At 48.4% G+C, this 17,888-nt stretch overlaps 1 protein-coding gene across 3 annotated transcripts in view; it reads left to right on the top strand.

Moving 5' to 3' along the window:
• The window catches only part of PRKCB (protein kinase C beta), a 326,959-nt gene that overhangs the window by 235,201 nt on the left and 73,870 nt on the right, over nucleotides 1-17,888 (top strand). For all 3 annotated transcript variants that reach the window (XM_044233161.1, XM_044233159.1, XM_044233160.1), the window contains one exon: nucleotides 5,571-5,717. In XM_044233161.1, coding sequence (XP_044089096.1) covers nucleotides 5,571-5,717 — 147 coding nt within the window. The remainder of the gene's footprint in view (nucleotides 1-5,570; nucleotides 5,718-17,888) is intronic.

Below are 17,888 nucleotides of genomic sequence, written 5' to 3'. Positions count from 1 at the left end.
AGGCGGCTTCCAAAGGGACAAAGACAGGCTTCTTGTCTCCCAAAGGTTCCCGGTGGAGGGCTCACAAGCCCAAATGTTTTCAGGAGCCAGACAGCTAGAAAGGAGGGGGAAAGCTTGGTGTCAGACAGTAGGGTGTGGTGGGATGGTGGTACACTTGGGAAATCCAAGATCAAAGCCACAGCCTGGTCATGTTCTGGTGGGAGCCCCTTCCTGGTTCCTAGATGCTTGTCTTCTCTGAGGGCCTCTTTTATGAGGGCACTGATCCCACCCATGGGGCCTCCACACTCATGACCTAATCCCCTCCCAAAGGTCCCATCTCCTAATGCCATCACCCTGTGGTGTAGGATTTTAACATGTGAATTTTGGAGGGGACACAAACATGATAACCTACAGAGGGGGATACAAACACTCTAGCTCCGAAGGGGCCTATACCTATGAGAAAAAAGAAGCAAATTGAGCTGGAGAGTGGAAAGAGGGTTTCTGGTCCTGAATTCAGAGGAGAGAAGGTTGCTCGTAGGACGGGGGTATGGGAGAGCGGGGGAGGGGCGGTGAAGCTGGTGGCCACTTGCTGCTCCTTGAAGGACAAAAAGAAAAAATTTCCACGAAGCAAGGTCAAACGGAGAATGGGGAAGTTGGAGCCCATTCATGGTTCACCTGCAGGCTGTACTGGGGGACCTGGGGTGTCCCCCTGAGGGCTAGGATGGGTGCTGGGGACCAGGGGACGGTCAGGATTCAGATCCACACAGGTTGAAGAATGCAGTTTGTGGGTCAGGTGGGTCCTGAGTCAGATTCAAGGAAGGAGATGTGGCCCTGGAGCAGGGAAAGGCAGTAGGGCAGGGAGAAAGGAGGGGACGTGTTTAGCAGCCTGGGCAAGACTCGAGGGCTGGGACATGAGGGTTTGGGATGATGGACAGTACAACTTCTGTCTTAGGCACTTGGCTTCTTTACGACCTACCTGATGAGCTCATGTTGGAACCATCAGCTGTGACCCCCAGACCTCTGTCTGCAGCTCAGATACCATTTCTCAGTCTCAAACCCTACAGAGGCCATTGCTTTCCGGATATGGATCCTTGGTTCTCCCAGAGACACTTGAAACTCAGCAGATCTCAGGGCAAAACAGTATGACCGGGTGTGTCCACAGCAGCTCTGTTAATAGCCCCACAGTGGAAAGGACACAAATGCCCATGAAGAGGAGAATGGGTAAACGTAGACAACTCAGCCAGACAGCGGGGCAGACTACCAGCTTGACAGTTTCACGGGTGAATTTCATGAACATGATCATGAGCGAAAGCAGCCAGATGCAAAAGACCACTTCTCCCATAGAGGGAAGCCTGTCAGACTTCCACAGATCTTCACCAAATGTGTGGGTTTCCAGAAATTCTCCAGTCCTCTGTGGACACCAACTGGGCGTCCTACAATTTAATTCACAGACAACACCTGGAGTTAGAGAAGACCTCACAGGTTAAGGCCTCTGTCCAGACTCGGGTCACACATGGTGGGTTCCCAGGTCACCCACACTTCTGTCTGACTTGATACCAATCCGGGGTTCCCACTACCCCTCCCTCCTCAGATTCTCTAATTGGCTAGAACAGCTCACAGAACCGAAGGACACACTTTCTTATATAAACTGGTTTATTGTACATAAAGGATATGATAAAGGCTACAGATGAACAGCCAGACGAGGAGACACAGAGGGTAAGGTCTGATGGAGGGCGGGAGCTTCTGTCCTCCGCGGGGTCAGGATTCATCATTGCGGAAGCTCTTCGAATGCCACAGTTTAGGGGTTTTTACGAAGACTTCGTCATGGAGACGCAATCGATTATTAACTCAGTCTCCAGCCCTGAAATGGGACTGAAAGTAACAAGCTTCTCCTCATGGTTTGGCCTGTCAGGTGACCGTCCCCCATCCAGGAGCCCAACAACAGTTTCCTCGTTAGAATAAAAGATGCTCGTAGAGGAAATTACAAGAGATTTAGGAGCTTTGCGTCAGGAACCAAGAGCAGAGACCAAATATATATTCCTTATTATGTCACACACTCTGATTCTATTTAATGAAGTTCAAGGACAAACAAAACTGACCTACAGGAATAGAAATCAGAACAGAGATTGTGTTCGTGGGAGGCGGGGAAGGGGCACGGAGAACTTTCTGAGGGGGATGGAAATTGGGGTTTGGGTTCATGGATATATACATTTGTCCAAATTCATAGAACTATCTGCTTGATATTTTGTGCATTTCAGTGTATCTAATGTAATTTTTAGGTTTTTTTTTAATTTTTAAAGATTTATTTATTTATCTTTTGATAAAGATTGAGTGGGGGAGGGGCAGAGGCAGAGGGAGAGCGAAGCCCAGGGAGACTCTGCGCTGAGCACGGAGCCCGACATGGGGCTTGAGCTCATGATCCTGAGATCACGACCCGAGCTGAAGTCAAGAGTCGGGCGCTTAACTGACTGAGCCTACCCAGGCGCCCCTCCACTGTAAGTTGTAAAACATTAATCACAAAAAGAAGGAAAATGGTGGATGCTTTGTCAGCAGCACAGATGGGATGACAACAATGGACAGGCACACCCTGAGGGAGAGATAAGCCTCGCAGGGTAGGCCACTGGGGACGGGAGTCTCAGCTTGCCCGAAGTCAGGCTCTTCCCATCTTCTTGCTCACACCTCCACATCTGTCTTTCCTCCGCTCCTCTTCTGAGTGGAAAGTGCCACCATCCTATCTTCCCGTGCATCCAACACAGAAGCCAAGGACTTGCCCTTCATCCCTCATCCTCTCTCCCAGGCGGCACCAGCTCTGATGAGTCTACCTCCAAATCCATCCACTTTGTTCCATCCACACTGCAGACACCCCCGAGGTCGGGTCCCGCCATCTTGCACCTTGACGGCTGTGGTCGTTTCCTTCTAGTGGTTCTCAAAGTCACCTTCAAATGGGTCTCTTCGCTGGACCCAGGGTGGTCTTCTAAATGGAATATGATCATACCATGGCCTCCTTAAAGCTCCCCCCCCCCTTTTTTTAAAGATTTATTTGAGGTGAGGGTGACAGAATCTCAAGCTGACCCCTCTCTGACCTCGTCTGAGCTCAGACGGGGCTCCATGTCACGAGCCTGAGACCACGATCTGAGCTGAAACCGGGAGTCAGAGCTTCACCAACTTTGCCACCCAGGGACGAGCCTTTCATGCTCAGAATCAGCTCCGACTCCTTCAGAGGGTTTACCTGGTCCGGCTTATCTTTGGGCTGCTACCCGAGCCGCACCTGCCTTGCACTGTGTCTGCTTTTTCGAGTGTGTCTTGCCTTCTGCTCCATTAATTCTATTTCTGCTGCTGACATCAAGTTGTTTGCCTGGAAAGCTCTCCTGCTTATCCTTTGGACCCAGGGTGCGGGACCCAGTCCCTGAGGCGGGGCGGATTCTCTGAACATCCACAGTGGTCTTTCTCCCTGATTGACCCTCGGCATCTAGAGTACCGCCCAGCAGGCCACAGGAACTCCATGAGTTTCTTCTGAATACATGGCGCTTTCCCGATATTCCAAAAATACCTGAAAATGTTTGTTGCCTCTCGGTCTTTAAAAGTCAATTGAATAGGGGCGCTTGGGTGGCTCAGTCAGCTGAGTGTCTGGATCTTGGTTCCAATCTGGGTCATGACCTCGGGGTCCTGAAATAGAGCCCCGTGTCGGGCTCCGTCCTCAGTGTGGAGTCTGCTTCTCCCTCTTCCTCTGTTCCTCCCCTTACCTTTCTCTCCCTCTGGAATAAATAAATAAAATCCTTTAAAAAAAAAAAGACAACTGAATAATAGGACATATATAATAGCTGCCATTCGTTGAGAACCTACCACATGCTAGGAATGGTGCTGAGGACCCTACAGGGGCTACATTCTGTCCTGTCCCGATCTCCATTGGCTTGAAAGGGTTTAGCAAGGTTCCTTCACCGAGGACAAGTCAGTGCTTACTCTGCTGGGTGCTGCTTGAGTCACCAGGGAAAGGGGAACGAGAGACAAAAATCCTTGACCTCTTAGAGGTTGTGTTCTAGCATGAGGATGAAGAGGAGAAATGAAGAAATGAGTAAAATTGGGTTTGTGGGATGGTGATAAGGGATATGGAGAAAAATAAGGGGAATAAAGATGGCTGAGAGCTTCTGCATGTTGGTGTTGGCAAAGGCTGTGTTTTTTTCCCCCCTAAGATTTTACTTATTTGAGAGCTAGCAGGGAGAGGGACAAGCAGACTCTGCGCGGAGCGTGGAGCCCGACGCGGGGCGCGATCCCATGACGCTGGGATCGTGACCTGAGCTGGAAGCAGTCTGACGTTTGAGCAACTGAGCCACCCCAGGGCCCCAGGAAAGGCCGTCTTATCTGAAGTGAGGATGCTCTGGAAAAGAAGTCAGAGGTGCGGGGGCAAGGGCATCTTTGGTGCTTTCAGAGAACAGCAGCGAGGCCAGGGTGATGCGAGCAGAAGAGGTCCAAAATCAGAGAACATGCAGAGGAGCAGGGACATCTCTGACCTTTGGCCTTTTCTCTTGAGAGAGATGCTGAAGTTCAGGATGTCTCAGTAGAGAGTGTCCTGAACTCATGGCTCCCTCCGGATTACATCCCTTATCCGTGCCCGAGTCAGGAGTCTAGCCCTAGCGGCGACTCCAGAAACAAAGTCCTGGCGTCTGCAAGACCTCACTCCTGACCTCCTGTCCTCCTAGCAGGGAATCTGCTGCCGTTCTGAGCCACCGTCCTGCTGTTCACAGTGGCGAGACCCTCCCCCACTGCCCTGAGGACCAACATGGGTCTCATCCATCCGCAGAGCAGGAGACTGTGTCGGTTGTTAGGGAAGTTGTGAAGGTAGAGTCTGTGCCTTCACAGAGCTTCTTCCAGTGTGTTGGCGGAAGCAAGTGAACAGTTACCATCCAGTGTAAATGGGAAGTGAAATGGATGAAGGAAGCAAAGAGGGACACTTAATCCAGACAGACAATCAAGGAAGGCTTCCCTAGGGAAGGGAACATGGGAAGCTGGGGGAGCTCAGTTGGCAAAGAGAAGACAGTAGCCACCCTCAAAGCAGCAAGAGCATGTGCAAAGGCCCTGAGTGGGATGTGAAAGGGGAATGGAGCTGGATTACAGGGAAGGGTCCAAGAAGTGAGGAGATTGGAGAACCTGATCATACTGGGCCATGTAGACCCGTGAAAGCACTGAGGCCTTTATCCCAAACCTAAGGAGTCACAGCGGAAGCATTTTAAGCAGGTGGTGACCTGGTTGGGTACGGAGAAGTGAAAGCTCACTCTGGTTCCGGAAAAAGCCCAGTGAGGCGGGAACCGAGGTGGGGTGTCCAGGTGCCGCATGCTGGCAGGTCCTGGCGAAAATGGAAAGCAGGTCAGTTCTGGAGACAGTGAGGACTCTTCCCTGTGGTGGCTGAGGCAGGACGGACAAACGAGAAACAGGGGTGTCAAGGGTGGGTCCCAGCTTTCGGGCTGCTTTTCACTGAGATGCAGACCGGGGGACGGGGCGAGCTCCAGGAACCAGAGCTCGCGGCAGCTACCTGTGACTTCCTCCAGGGGCGTCCTCAAACCCTAATGATGTTTTCTGTGTGCTTCCTCCCTCAGAGAGCCAAGATCAGTCAGGGGACCAAGGCTCCGGAAGAAAAGACAACCAACACCATATCCAAACTTGACAACAACGGGAACAGAGACCGAATGAAACTGACTGATTTTAACTTCCTGATGGTGCTCGGGAAAGGAAGCTTTGGCAAGGTATGTCGCCAGCAGAGAGAATAGCAAGTGCACAGGTCCTGAGGTAGAGAAGGGTTTGGTACCTTCTAGGGACCATCAGAGGGTGTTGGGGCCAAAATGTCATGAGCATGGCAAGGTAGCGGGATGTGAGATTGCAGAGACGGGCAGGGGCCTGATCCTGCAAAGCCTTGTGAGCTGTGATGAAAAGTTTGGATTTTATCCACAGTGCAGTGGGGAGCCATTGAAAAATTTTAAGCAGTGAAGTGACACGATCTGATGTGCCTTTTGGAAAAGATCCCTTTTGCAGCCAAGAATGAAACCATCCCTTGCAGATAGCAAGGGAGTTGAAGGATGACCCGGGGACTCATAGAGTGGTTCTGGATGCTTTTATAGATACTAGGAGACACTGTTTTACTGAAGTTGAGATTGTGGTGTAAGTATTCCTGAGTTGTTTAGTGTTGTTTCGAGTCTTTTAATCCCTTGGTGTGCCACAAATATGTCTCATATAAATCTCATACCATGAACTCAAGTGTGCAGAAAAATATAAATTTCTTCTCCATCTCTGTAGTCCAAGCCCCCAGTCTGGGACTTGACCTGGAGTTGTTCTTACCTGGCCCCTCTCCCCGCCAGTCGTGTGAAACCCATTCACGACTCCTAACAGATCCTTTACCGAAGCGGGCCACGCGTTCACTGACTTCCCTCCATCGTCACAAATGCAGCCCTAATCTAGGCTCCCCCGCGTACCCCCTGGTCCCCCGCAGAATTTCCTAACTGGCTTCCCTGCTTTCGTTCTTGTACCTGTAATCAGTACATTTTCCATTTAGCAGCAACGAATCATTTTGTCAGAGTTCCATTAGGTCAAGGCACTCCCCTGATTCAAACTCCCCAGCGACTTTCCGTCCCATCAGAGTAAGTGTCCTACTCCGTTCTTGGCTTACATCGTTCTTTATAATCTTATCAGGTTCTCTGCCTGGCGACTTCTTTTTCTTGTCCCTGTCACCCATAGTGTTCTGGCCACAGTGGTCCTCGGGTTTTTGAAACTTACAAATCTCCTTGCTCTCTTAGAGCTTCTGTGATGCCGTTCCTTTTATTCTTTGCACGTTGGGGTCCTTCTCGTACTTCCCCTCACAACCTAGATGACGCCTCTTCTGAGAAGCCTTCCCTAACCACCTCCTCTACCTCGCTCTCATTCCCCATCCTATTCTGCTCTCTCGGGGCAGCTGTCCGCAGAACCTGTTCACTACTGTCCTTCCAGTGCCTGTGGGTTGAATCCATTCAGGGCCTGGACAGAAGGCACGATTTTCTCTGTGGGTCACCTGTCCTGTTCACTACTGTCCTTCCAGTGCCTGTGGGTTGAATCCATTCAGGGCCTGGACAGAAGGCACAATTTTCTCTGTGGGTCACAGGGTCATCTGCGGAGATGGAATGAGGATCTGGATGGGGGTCCAGAATGTGCAGGGCTTAGGCACGAAATGGGAATGACAGTAGGAAAACACAGCAAGATTACTGAGGAGCTTTCTAAAGTCAGTGATGGAAGTGGTCCGTGCCTTGTGTGATTTTTGCCAGCACCTCTGAGCAGCTAGGTGTGGACATGGAGAAGTGGGTGGCATGTTTGAGCTAAGGGGGAGCTTGGAAGGATCATCGAGCCGGAAGATTAAGAGGGAGTCAAGTATTCTGGGAAGAGAGGTGCCTGTGGCAGATCCAGTGGAATCTTTCAGTGGGTGATCAGTAAAAGCATATTGGATAAATGAAGTAAAATGGCAACTAGACCAGGCTGGAAAGGAAGTCAGAGCAGGAAGAGGGGCATAACCCCAGGTGGAAAAGTAGGGGATGAAAAAAAAAAAAAACCCAAACAGGTGAGGTCAAGAGATTTAAAGGGTTAGGAACACCAGGGGCATTTAGATTCCAAAGATGAGTGACTTGCCTTGATGATAAGGACAGATGTGGCCTAAAGGAAGAAGGGGTTCTAATTATATGGCCTGTTGGGAGGTTTGTAGAAATTAAATTATATTTTTAATAAGCAATATCTACTTGTGGTTCATAATTAAAATTATATTGAAAGGATAAGCATTGAGATGTCTGCTTCCACCCAAGTCCACATCTTCTGCGCCCCCCGCACTGCTGCTGCCTTCCAGAGGCAAATACTCTGTTCATCTAATGTGAATATTTCTGGTTTCCATGTGCTAAATGAACACATATGAATACCCGTCTTTATTCTTGTCCTTGGTACTGCAAGGGTTCGTGTCCTCTACACAGAGCTCAGCCCCTTTCTGGTCACTTAACAATACAGGTTGGAGAGTTTTTGCTTGAGGAGTGGAAGTGCCAGAAGGCCTTACGGAAAGGATCAGGATTGGGTGGTGTGGGGGAGGGGGTGGAGAAGTGGGAGAATGGGTCATCCGGGAACAGTGAGGAAATGAGAGCAAATAGATCATATGTTTCCATGGAAACCGTTACAATAATTGAGATTTCTATTCCAGGCTGGGGATGTAGTCTCACACAAATCACAGTGGAGAACAACAGTATGTCAGGAGAGCCAGACAGAATCCCAAAAAACCCCGATGGTCCTTTAAAACAGAGCGTAATCCTTGGCAACTCCAGTGTGGATCAGATCTGGCCCCAAAACATGTGCCCTTGAGCATGGTCCTCATTTGTGGGGTGGCTAGGGAGTGACACGTGCCTTTTGCTAAGACCTGTGGGAATAAAACAAGGCAAAGCAGGTGTGAAGGCTGTTGAGTTCCCAGCAAGTAAGCCCCATTTCAAAAACTCTGAAACCAAGGACAGGCTAGAGAGTTTACTTGCCTGGAGAGGTGGAAGTGTTTACCTGGAAGGGTTATCTTGCTAGAGCAGGGCTTCTTGGCATGTCTGCCTTACTTGGAGATTTCCATGATATACTCAAAGGAATGAGGTCTGTCTTACCTGTCTGTCTGCCTGTCTGCTATCATGGAACGATGACTATGACACGTTATCAGTTAAAACAGAAGCAAGTCATAGAGCCTTATGATGAATAAGATAAAATATAATGTACATAGAATAATTCTTTTCATGTAAGATACTCATGGTCCCTATTCTCATTGAATTTTCTCCCAATATTTTATCGTTAAAAAAAAGTTTTAAATATAGAAAAGTAGAAAGAATTATATAGTGAGCATCCATACATAATACCACTGCCTAGATTCTACAATCAGAATTTGACTGGTTCTGTTTTATCACATATCTATCCATCTATCCCTCTGTCTCTCTGTCAGCCCACTTTTTTGAAAGATTTAATTAATCAATTAATTAATTAGAGAACACAAGCATGAGCTAGGGGAGGGGCAGAAAGAGGAGGAGGAGCAGACTCCCAGCTGAGTGGGGAGCCTGAGGAGAGGTTTGATCCCAGGACCCTGACCTCAGGGGTTGAAGTCAGACTCTTTTTTTTTTTTTTTTTAAGATTTTATTTATTTGACAGACAGAGATCACAAGTAGGCAGAGAGGCAGGCAGAGAGGGAGGAGGGAAGCAGGCTCCCCGCTGAGCAGAGAGCTTAATGCAGGTCTCGATCCTGGGACCCTGAGATCATGACCTGAGCCGAAGGCAGAGGCTTAACCCACTGAACGACCCAGGCGCCCCTGAAGTCAGACTCTTAACTGAGCCCCTCAGGTCCGCCACTGTCAACCCATCTTTTTTTTTTTTTTTTAAAGATTTCATTTATTTATTTGATGGACAGCAAGAGCAAGAACATAAGCAAGGGGAGTGGGAGAGGGAGAAGCAGGCTTCTTGCTGAACAGGGAGCTTGGCACAGGGCTCGATCCCAGGACCCTGGGATCATGACCTGAGCCGAAGCCAGATGCTTAACAACTGAGCCACCCAGGCACCCCTCAACCCATTTTTAATTCATTTCAAAGCAAGGTGCAGATATTGCTACCCTTTACCCCAAAATGCTTCCGCATACATATCATTGAACTAGAATTCAGTATTTGTTTTTGGTAATTTTTAGGGTAAAATTTACATGCCACAAGATGTAGAAAGCAGTGTACCATTCTGTGAGGTTTTGAAAAATGCATCCTTTAAAATGCAGTGGGGCTCCAAACATTAGTTAGGAAATCACACTAACGGATATAACAGTGCAACCGTGGTGTTTGATGTGTTCTGTGAGGGCCTGCGGGGGGTGGGCTTGGCCCTGGCTGGATGCCAGTGAGGGCTTCCAGGAGAAAGTGGCTCCTGGGCTCTATTGAAGGATGAGTCAAGTTAGCTTTGCAAAGTGGCGGTGGGGGAGTCAACGAAAATCTCAGAAGGTCTCCTCTTCCTGACCCCTTCCTTGAGCCAGGCTTCAGTGATCTGGGTGGTGGCCAGGGTGCCCACGCTCCTGTAATAGAGTAGAATCCCCTGCTGTGCAAAAGTAGATCCCCAAAAGTACACTCGGTCGGACACCACGGACGCTTCATTTTCATTCATGTGATAGTCTGAGATGGGTGTTCCTGACCTCACCCACTCTCTCCATATGGTGGCTAAGGAACCCAGGTTCCTTCCATCTTCTATGACTCCATTAATCTCTACTGCCTTGTTTTGTCTACATTCCGAAGGCGGAGGGGGCGAAGTATGGAGGAGGTACAAGCTGCTTCTTAAAAGTCTTACTTTGGAAGTGACACCCATCACTTCAGCCTACACGCTATTAGAATTTAATCACGTGGTCATGCCTCCGTGCAAGGGAGGCTGGGAGAACAATTCTGGTGGAAAAGTTAGTAGCATTGACCACACTCCCTACTTTTCGGCTCTGGATGGAATTTTTCTTGGGGACACGAAAGAGCCCTCCGAACTTCCAGGTGATCATGCTCCATAAAGAAAACACTTCAGACTCCTCTTTCTCGGTGACATTTCCTTGTGTTCAAATCATGGAACATGCCAGGTGTTAGTGCTGCTTTTCCTGAAGCCTAGCAGAAGCCAGGAATAAATCAAGTAGGAAGAAGTCAGCGGCTTATGAAATTAAAAGGAAAAAAGTGGAAAGTCCTTGGAAACTGGGTACCTAGTTTCTTCAGAAAGTCCCATCCAGGCCTGTTGATCTGTATGCGTCTAAGAAGGTTTAAAATAAAAAACTGAGAGGTGAGACACCGTGCTTGGCTTTCCTGGAATAAGGTCCAGGAGGCTGGTGACATTAGTGCCCGAGTATTGCTAGTAGGAGGCTACTTGACAGTTAGGAGGTAGCCCCTTTCTAAGGTAACCTTAGGGCTTAGAACATCAGTGGCACTGTCCAAGGTGCTGATGCCAATCCCGTTAGCTCAAAATTCAGACTGCACAACAGCGTTGAAAATAGCCTTGGCCAAGTTTCCCAAATACTCGTTTATTCATGCACATGTTTATTTTTTTTTGTCATGTACACACCCCCTTGCTATCTTAAATATTTTTCTTTCAATGGATTTAACTTCCTTTTCTGCTCTTAGCATTGCCCTATAAAAGGATATATATATATATATATATATATATATAAAATCACACGCTTGATCTACCACTTGTATATTTATTTTAATATGTTTTAGGAGAATTTATTAAAAGAAGATTGCTTTTGTCTTTGTACTGCTGATGGTACAAGTGTCCCGTTTTGTGAAAAACTGTCTTAAAGACCTTATGTTCACAAAAGACTTTGGCGCTTCAATTACTATTGTTATTTTTTTAGAACATGAGGTCTTTTGCTTCTTTTTTTCTGTGCATATGTGGAAGGTACAGAAAGTGTCTGATCTTCCCTGTCCTCCACATCCTTTCCTTTCGATGAGAAGCATGCTCAACTTTTCCTGTATCCTTAAAAATCTTTCCTGTGGTCCCGACCCCCCTCTCCATCCTTTCCTCACTGAATACATCCAGAGAGTGAAACTACCCTTTTGAGATTTGCTGCCTCCACTTCCTCCTCACCCACACCCTATCCTCTTGCACTGGGACTTCTCCCCTCAACAGATTCTGAAACACGGGTCTCCCAGTTTTTATCAGTGATCTCCAGGCCTCTTCCTCTCCAGATCTGAGCACAAGGCACAGTGACTGCTTATGACAGCAGAGGGCAGACATAAGGGAAAGGAACTAGGACTGAGATTGGAACCCATGCCCCACCCCCCAGGAGAAGGCCTCACTTTTATAAACTGCCCACCGACAGACATAACTAAGGATTCGTTCAGCTGGACAAGGATTTATTGAGCAGCTACTAGGTGCCAGGTTACTGGCAGAGGAAATAGCTGTGAACAAAACAGACAAAAGTATCTGCCTTCATGGGACATCTGTTCTATGGTGGTGATGATGGTGACGATACCACCTAACGTTTGTGTCCTTAATAGGTCATAGTCAGGCTCCGTGGTAAGAGCTTCTCTGTATTGGCTCACACTCCCGCTCTAGTGTGGCTGCCATTATCCGCGTTTTACAGATGAGGATATGAGAAACAGGACGTTAAAATAACTTGCTAAAGTCACACAGCTCATCAGTGGCATTTAACGGACTGGGTTTGGTTTAGATACTTGTGATTTTGTTTGCTTGATACTTAACACCTGCATTCCTGGGCCCAACAGTGGTCACCTCGCCGTGTCATGGACATATCCTAGGAGGTTAACAGTGTTCCCTCTTATTTTCTCATCCTCGCCTCCTTTTCTTCCCCTCTGAGTGTAAGCAGAGTTTGCGTGCCTTGGTTGTACTCTGAGCCCCTGCTGTTAGACAAAGGGCATGCCTAAAATGACGGAAGGCTCCACATTGCCGGCGCTGCCCCATCACTGTGCCTGAAAATATCCTGTTCTATGCGGATGTTCACGGGTCCTGTGAGCCTTGGGAATCCTGTGAGGTTTCCTGAGAAGGCTCCTGAAATGGATTCCCTCTTCCAGCCCTGCCCCTCCCCCTCCCCCTCCTATCTGGACCTTGGCTGGTAGGATCTTCCAAGCCAGAGGAGGCATCTCTGGCTTGTGCAGTAACTCCTCAGCTGGTTCCTTTTCAGCCCTTGACCTCCATTTCTCCAGGTCTACACCCACTCTCACACCTCCTCCCTCTTTAATTCCACACACCCTTTCCCCTTTGTCTCCAGTTCTGATGGTGCTCGTAGGCATTGCCTGGGACTAGACTATGGGTTTTCATGCATTTCAGCGTATGTATTCTCAGCCCAACCCTGCAGGGGACTTACTCACATTAACCCTATTATATTTAGATGGAAATCCTAAGTCACAGAGGTTGACTAGCCTCCCCCAGGCCAGACAGTGGGAAGGGGGCAGGACCAATACTTGAAAGTAGGTTTTGTGATTCCTATTGCCTCTTTCCATCTCCAACAACATTTGTCTCTGCTTTGGGGTCCACTCATCTCCACCCAATGGCTAGTCAAGTATTCTTTGAAACAGCAATTTCAGAACTGCTACAGAGCCGCTTTAATGGCATTTGTGGGTCCCTTCTGCTGTGGGAAAAAAAGGTAAAAAGGATATCTTAATGTGACTGCATTGGGATAAGGGCAAATATATTAGTAGAATACATTAAGGCATTTTCTTCCACCTAAAAGCCCATTTTTTTCTTGTGGTTTTAAAAGAAATTGAAACGCTTTCATGAGCCCCTAAAAAGATTGTGCCCCAGCCCCACCCCCCGACTTTGATTCGCGGGTCGCTAACGTGGGCGCCGGCTGCCATCATGAGCAACCCAGCCGTGTATCCTCAGCGATCCCCAGGCTTGTCTCCCCAAAAGCCAGAAACGGGCTTAACTCGCACGAGCCCGGGTTTGTGCACCAGAGAGCAATCCAGAGCTCCGAGCCCCAGACCACAGGCGTCTTCCGCTGGAAGCCTGCGCAGTCCTGAGTTGAGACAGGAAGAAATTGCCTGAGGAAATGAAAAAAACAGTTTCTTCAAACCCATAACAAAGGCCTTTCCTAAGTCTTTTGGAGCTCCTGAGGTGAGAGTCGCTCCTAATTTTAATCTCATTAGTGGTGTGGAGTCGCTTGCTCACCTACCGTCCATACATTAGACTCACCTACCGTCCATACGTTAGACTCACCTACCGTCCATACGTTAGACGTGCTTATATAATCCTACAGACAAAAGCGCTTTCCTTTCCTTGAACCTGCCTTGCTATCTTCTTGCACCATATGGTGAGTTCCTTTATCTTACGGTTCACAGACCGCTCACAGTCTTTGCTACCTGTTCCCTTAATCCTCTTCCAGGGAACCTTTAGACATTTGCTGTCTGATCTTGGATCCCTGCCTTCTCTTTGGTTCGCTCCCCGATGATGGCACCTTCCTCCCAGCCCCTCGTTTTCCATATGCAATGCTGATTGCAGCGTGTTTTTGCAAACTCATGCATCCAGGCAAGGCCCTTCCACCTTCCCGATGTTTCCACAACTCTCCTCAGCGCAATGACTTGCTGTTCTTCTGCAGCCCCTACCTTCACTCCTCAGAAGAGAGCGCATTAGCAAACAAGACATGACAAGGCTCCATTCTCCCTGGCAAAATTAATGATATTGAGGAAAAGGAAATATCTGGAAGTCAAGTTTTCTAAGCCTCTGCCCTGCTGCGAGCAGCTTGTCAAGCCAGAGTGAGCAAAGGGAGTCTTCATTAGGAAGACGTGGTGTGTTTCGGTGTATGTCATCGGCACCCAAAGGCAGGAAGTGCAGCCAGAACAAAGAAGCTTCCAGGAAACCAACGGCCATGACCTCCATCTAGGGAGCCCCCCCACCTGGCTGCCATCCCTGCTTCTTGCTACTGTCTCGCTCACTTCTCCATGTCTAGTTCCCTAATGTAGACTGTCCTGGAATTTTAAGAGAAACTAATGGGCCCAGGAAAGAGAAGCTGATCGGCCAGGGTGGCTCAGGGTCCCTGTGATCCAGTGAGGGCTGTGGCCACCGGGAGCGAGGTGACTTTTTCAGCCATCCATCAGGAAGGGCAACATGGTGGTATGGGCAGTTTCTCAAAGAGAAGGAGGGAACCCGCTGGTCCGTTTGGTGCACAGGCCCCAGTAGGTGTTTTTTAAGTCTGCGTTTTCTTGAACACGTTGTCTGATGCTTTGGGGAAAATGATACAAAGTTAAATCGCGTCCTGCTACTGAAGGGCCAGCTAGAGCCCATTAGCATGGAAACTCTGTCTAGGGCGATAATTCATGGCCACTGGTCCAATTACCGTGCTGTCACGGTCCCTGCCACCCTCCGCATATCCATCTAGACCGCATCTTTCCGCGCTCGTTTGGAAATGCACCGTCCTGGTAAGATGAATTCCTGGTTTCTAACAGCAAAACCCATAATTTTTTCTACCACAAACAACATAGTAGAAACCTGTGGGTTGTCATCCATGGTAAAATATGTGAGTACACAAATATGGGTAGTTAATAAGATTCAATATAGTTTGTCTTAACCCCCCACCCCTCTCCTGCACCCCCCCCACTCCTGCGCAATGCCACATGATGTCCTGACCTATGTCCTGACCTCCTCAAAAACCACTGCAGAGACTGATGATACGGTTTGAGCCCTGAGAATTTGTCTAAATGTTTTGTATGCGTTGCTCAGGGAAACTTCAGAACCATCTTCCGAGGTGGGCACTATTGTTGGTTCCATTTTACAGATGAGGAAGTAGAGGCAGAGAGAGACAAGAGACTTGCAGATTCGTGCAGCGGGGGATGCAGGCTCAAACCCGGGGAGTCTGGCTCCTGAGTGCCCAACCACTGTGCCACTCACCCACCTGCTCTCCATGTGCCCCATTTCTGCCTCGGAGTAGCCTGGTTCTCTGTTAGCCTGGAACACCAGCAGCAAAGCGAGGCTTGTGCACCCAGGGCAGATCAGATTACAGAGCAACAGGCTTCCTTTGTGTGGCCTAATTGTTCAAATCAGTGACAGACCCTTAAGGGTTTCACTGCATTTCTTTCGGTAAAAGGCATCAATTATTGGTTTGTTTTCCCGGGAACCATCTGAAAAAAAAAAAAACCCAACCGACTAAATCTGCTTTTATTTTAACCATCTAGCAGTCAAATATAACATCTGATTCAAAGACAATCGACGGAGCATACATGTCAGGGGCTTTGATTTTGGCTCAAAAGAACGCTATAATAACTAGAGTTGATACCTATCAATTATCATTACCGTTTCTATGATATCAGTAATTAGAAGGAAGACAGCCCAGGGTTTGGAAATTTTTGCATTTCTCATTACAACCCAATCAAACAATTAAAAAAATTTTTTAAATTAAATCCAACTAAACATCATTGAAAACACAGGAGCTAGGCATTTCAGGTTTCTGTCTCTTTATTCCCCACGCCTCCCTCCTGCCCTCCCCCCCCCCCAAGCAGTGACTGTGAGTCATTCCTTCCCGGTGTAGTGACATTTGCTTGACAATAGCGCGCCCTGAGCTGACTGGACTAAAAAGGACCTTCCTTCGAAAACTTCCTTTCACTCTTCCTTAGGCTCTCTGTGCTAGGAAGGGCCAGAGTTCAGTTTGATTAGCATGGAGGTGTCACGGGGCATTTAAAAAGGCTTAAATCTTCGCACCTGTTAAGCCGACCCCTGATCTGAAATTTCAGCTAAACTCCCCCATTATCAGCGTCTACTTAAGCACACCCCCCCCCAACCACCGCTAGAGTCCTGTGTTCCTTACAGTGGATGAGCCTGAGCCGACACATCCTTATCCCCAGGAGGCCCACAGTGTACATTAGGATTCACCCTTGGTACTGTTCATTCCGTGGGTTTGGACAATTGTACAATGACACATATCCACCATTATAGTATCACACAGAATAAGTTTCCCTGCCCTAAAAATCCTCTGCGTTCCGCCTGTGCATCCCTCCCGCCCCCCCCACCCCCTAGCAACCACTAATCTTTTTACTGTCTCCATGGTTTTGCCTTTTCCAGAATGTCATATAGTTGGAATCATACATATGTAACCATATAAAGAGATTTTATTTTAAATACGGAAAGCCTTACATAATAAATCATGAAATAACCAAGTTGTATCATCTCAGTTGATCTGCACGCTGACTGTCCCGGCTCTTTTTTTTTTTTTTTTTTTTTTTGGTCTGGCCAGCTTGGAGATGGTACCCACCGAGTCCTACCCCGCTCCACACTATTAACTCCCAATTAACATCTTTTCCCCACTGTATCACTTTTCAATTTTTCCTGAAGTACTTCTTCAATTAGCAAGTCTCCCCAGTTGCCAGAAATCATTTCTAGACTGTTAACTTCCAGTTTGCTGCTGGAGGCAAAGGCATTTGAATCACCCCCCCCCAATCACATGACTACATATTCAATTAATGTAACCACCATCAAAAATAAAACCTAAACACACATATGTGCACACATATGCTCTTAGGAAATTGGATCCGAAGTTTAAATAATAAGAATACACTTTGGAGAGGCGCCTGTGGCGGCCGGCGCGACAATGGACCAGGAAACGTGAGGGCTAAGAGGATGGTGAGAAGAAATGAAGAGACAAAGAGATGGAGGCAGGAGGGACACTGGGGAGGACGTCCAACAGGGCCGATTTTTTTTTTTTTTAAAGATTTTATTTATTTATTTGACAGAGAGGGATCACAAGTAGGCAGAGAGGCAGGCACAGAGAGAGAGAGGAGGAAGCAGGCTCCCCGCCGAGCAGAGAGCCCGATGCGGGACTCAATCCCAGGACCCTGAGATCATGACCTGAGCCGAAGGCAGCGGCTTAACCCACTGAGCCACCCAGGCGCCCCAACAACAGGGCCGATTGATTCCACATCTTACCAGCATTTAGAAGGCAGATCACAATAGGAGGAGTATCTAGTCAGATGACCGCAAGTTTCTGTAACAAGTTTACATGAACTCTAAGCAAACCTCGTGATGCCGGGGAGTCTCCGCTAAAGCCGTGAGCAAGACCGTCAACCAGGGCGTGGGTTCTGGGAGGTACAGGAACAACAAGGACCCACTGAGAATTCAGGACCCCGACCACACTGTTCCCTTCTGCAGGGAGAGTGTGTGGGAAGTCACGCAGGCGAGCACACGACACAGAGCACGGACCCTTTCTCAGTGTTATTCTTCCATTCTCCTGTCCTTAACCTTGTCCAGGTGTCTGGACTTTGAAGGAGACACAAGTCAGGGCCTGGTTTGGTCCTCGACTCCAACCATGCCGTAGCCTCCAACAGGCGCCTGGGTGGCTCAGTCGGTTAGGCGTCTGCCTTTGGCTCTGGTCATGATGTTGGGGTCCTGGGATGGAGCCCCGCATCGGGATCCCTACTGAGTGGGGAGCCTGCTTCTCTCTTTCCCGCTCT

Source organism: Neovison vison, chromosome 14 (assembly GCF_020171115.1).
Source record: "Neovison vison isolate M4711 chromosome 14, ASM_NN_V1, whole genome shotgun sequence".
Classification (NCBI taxonomy): domain Eukaryota; kingdom Metazoa; phylum Chordata; class Mammalia; order Carnivora; family Mustelidae; genus Neogale; species Neogale vison.
Note: the sequence above shows the minus strand (reverse complement) of the source record. Positions and strands in the feature narration are given on the sequence as shown.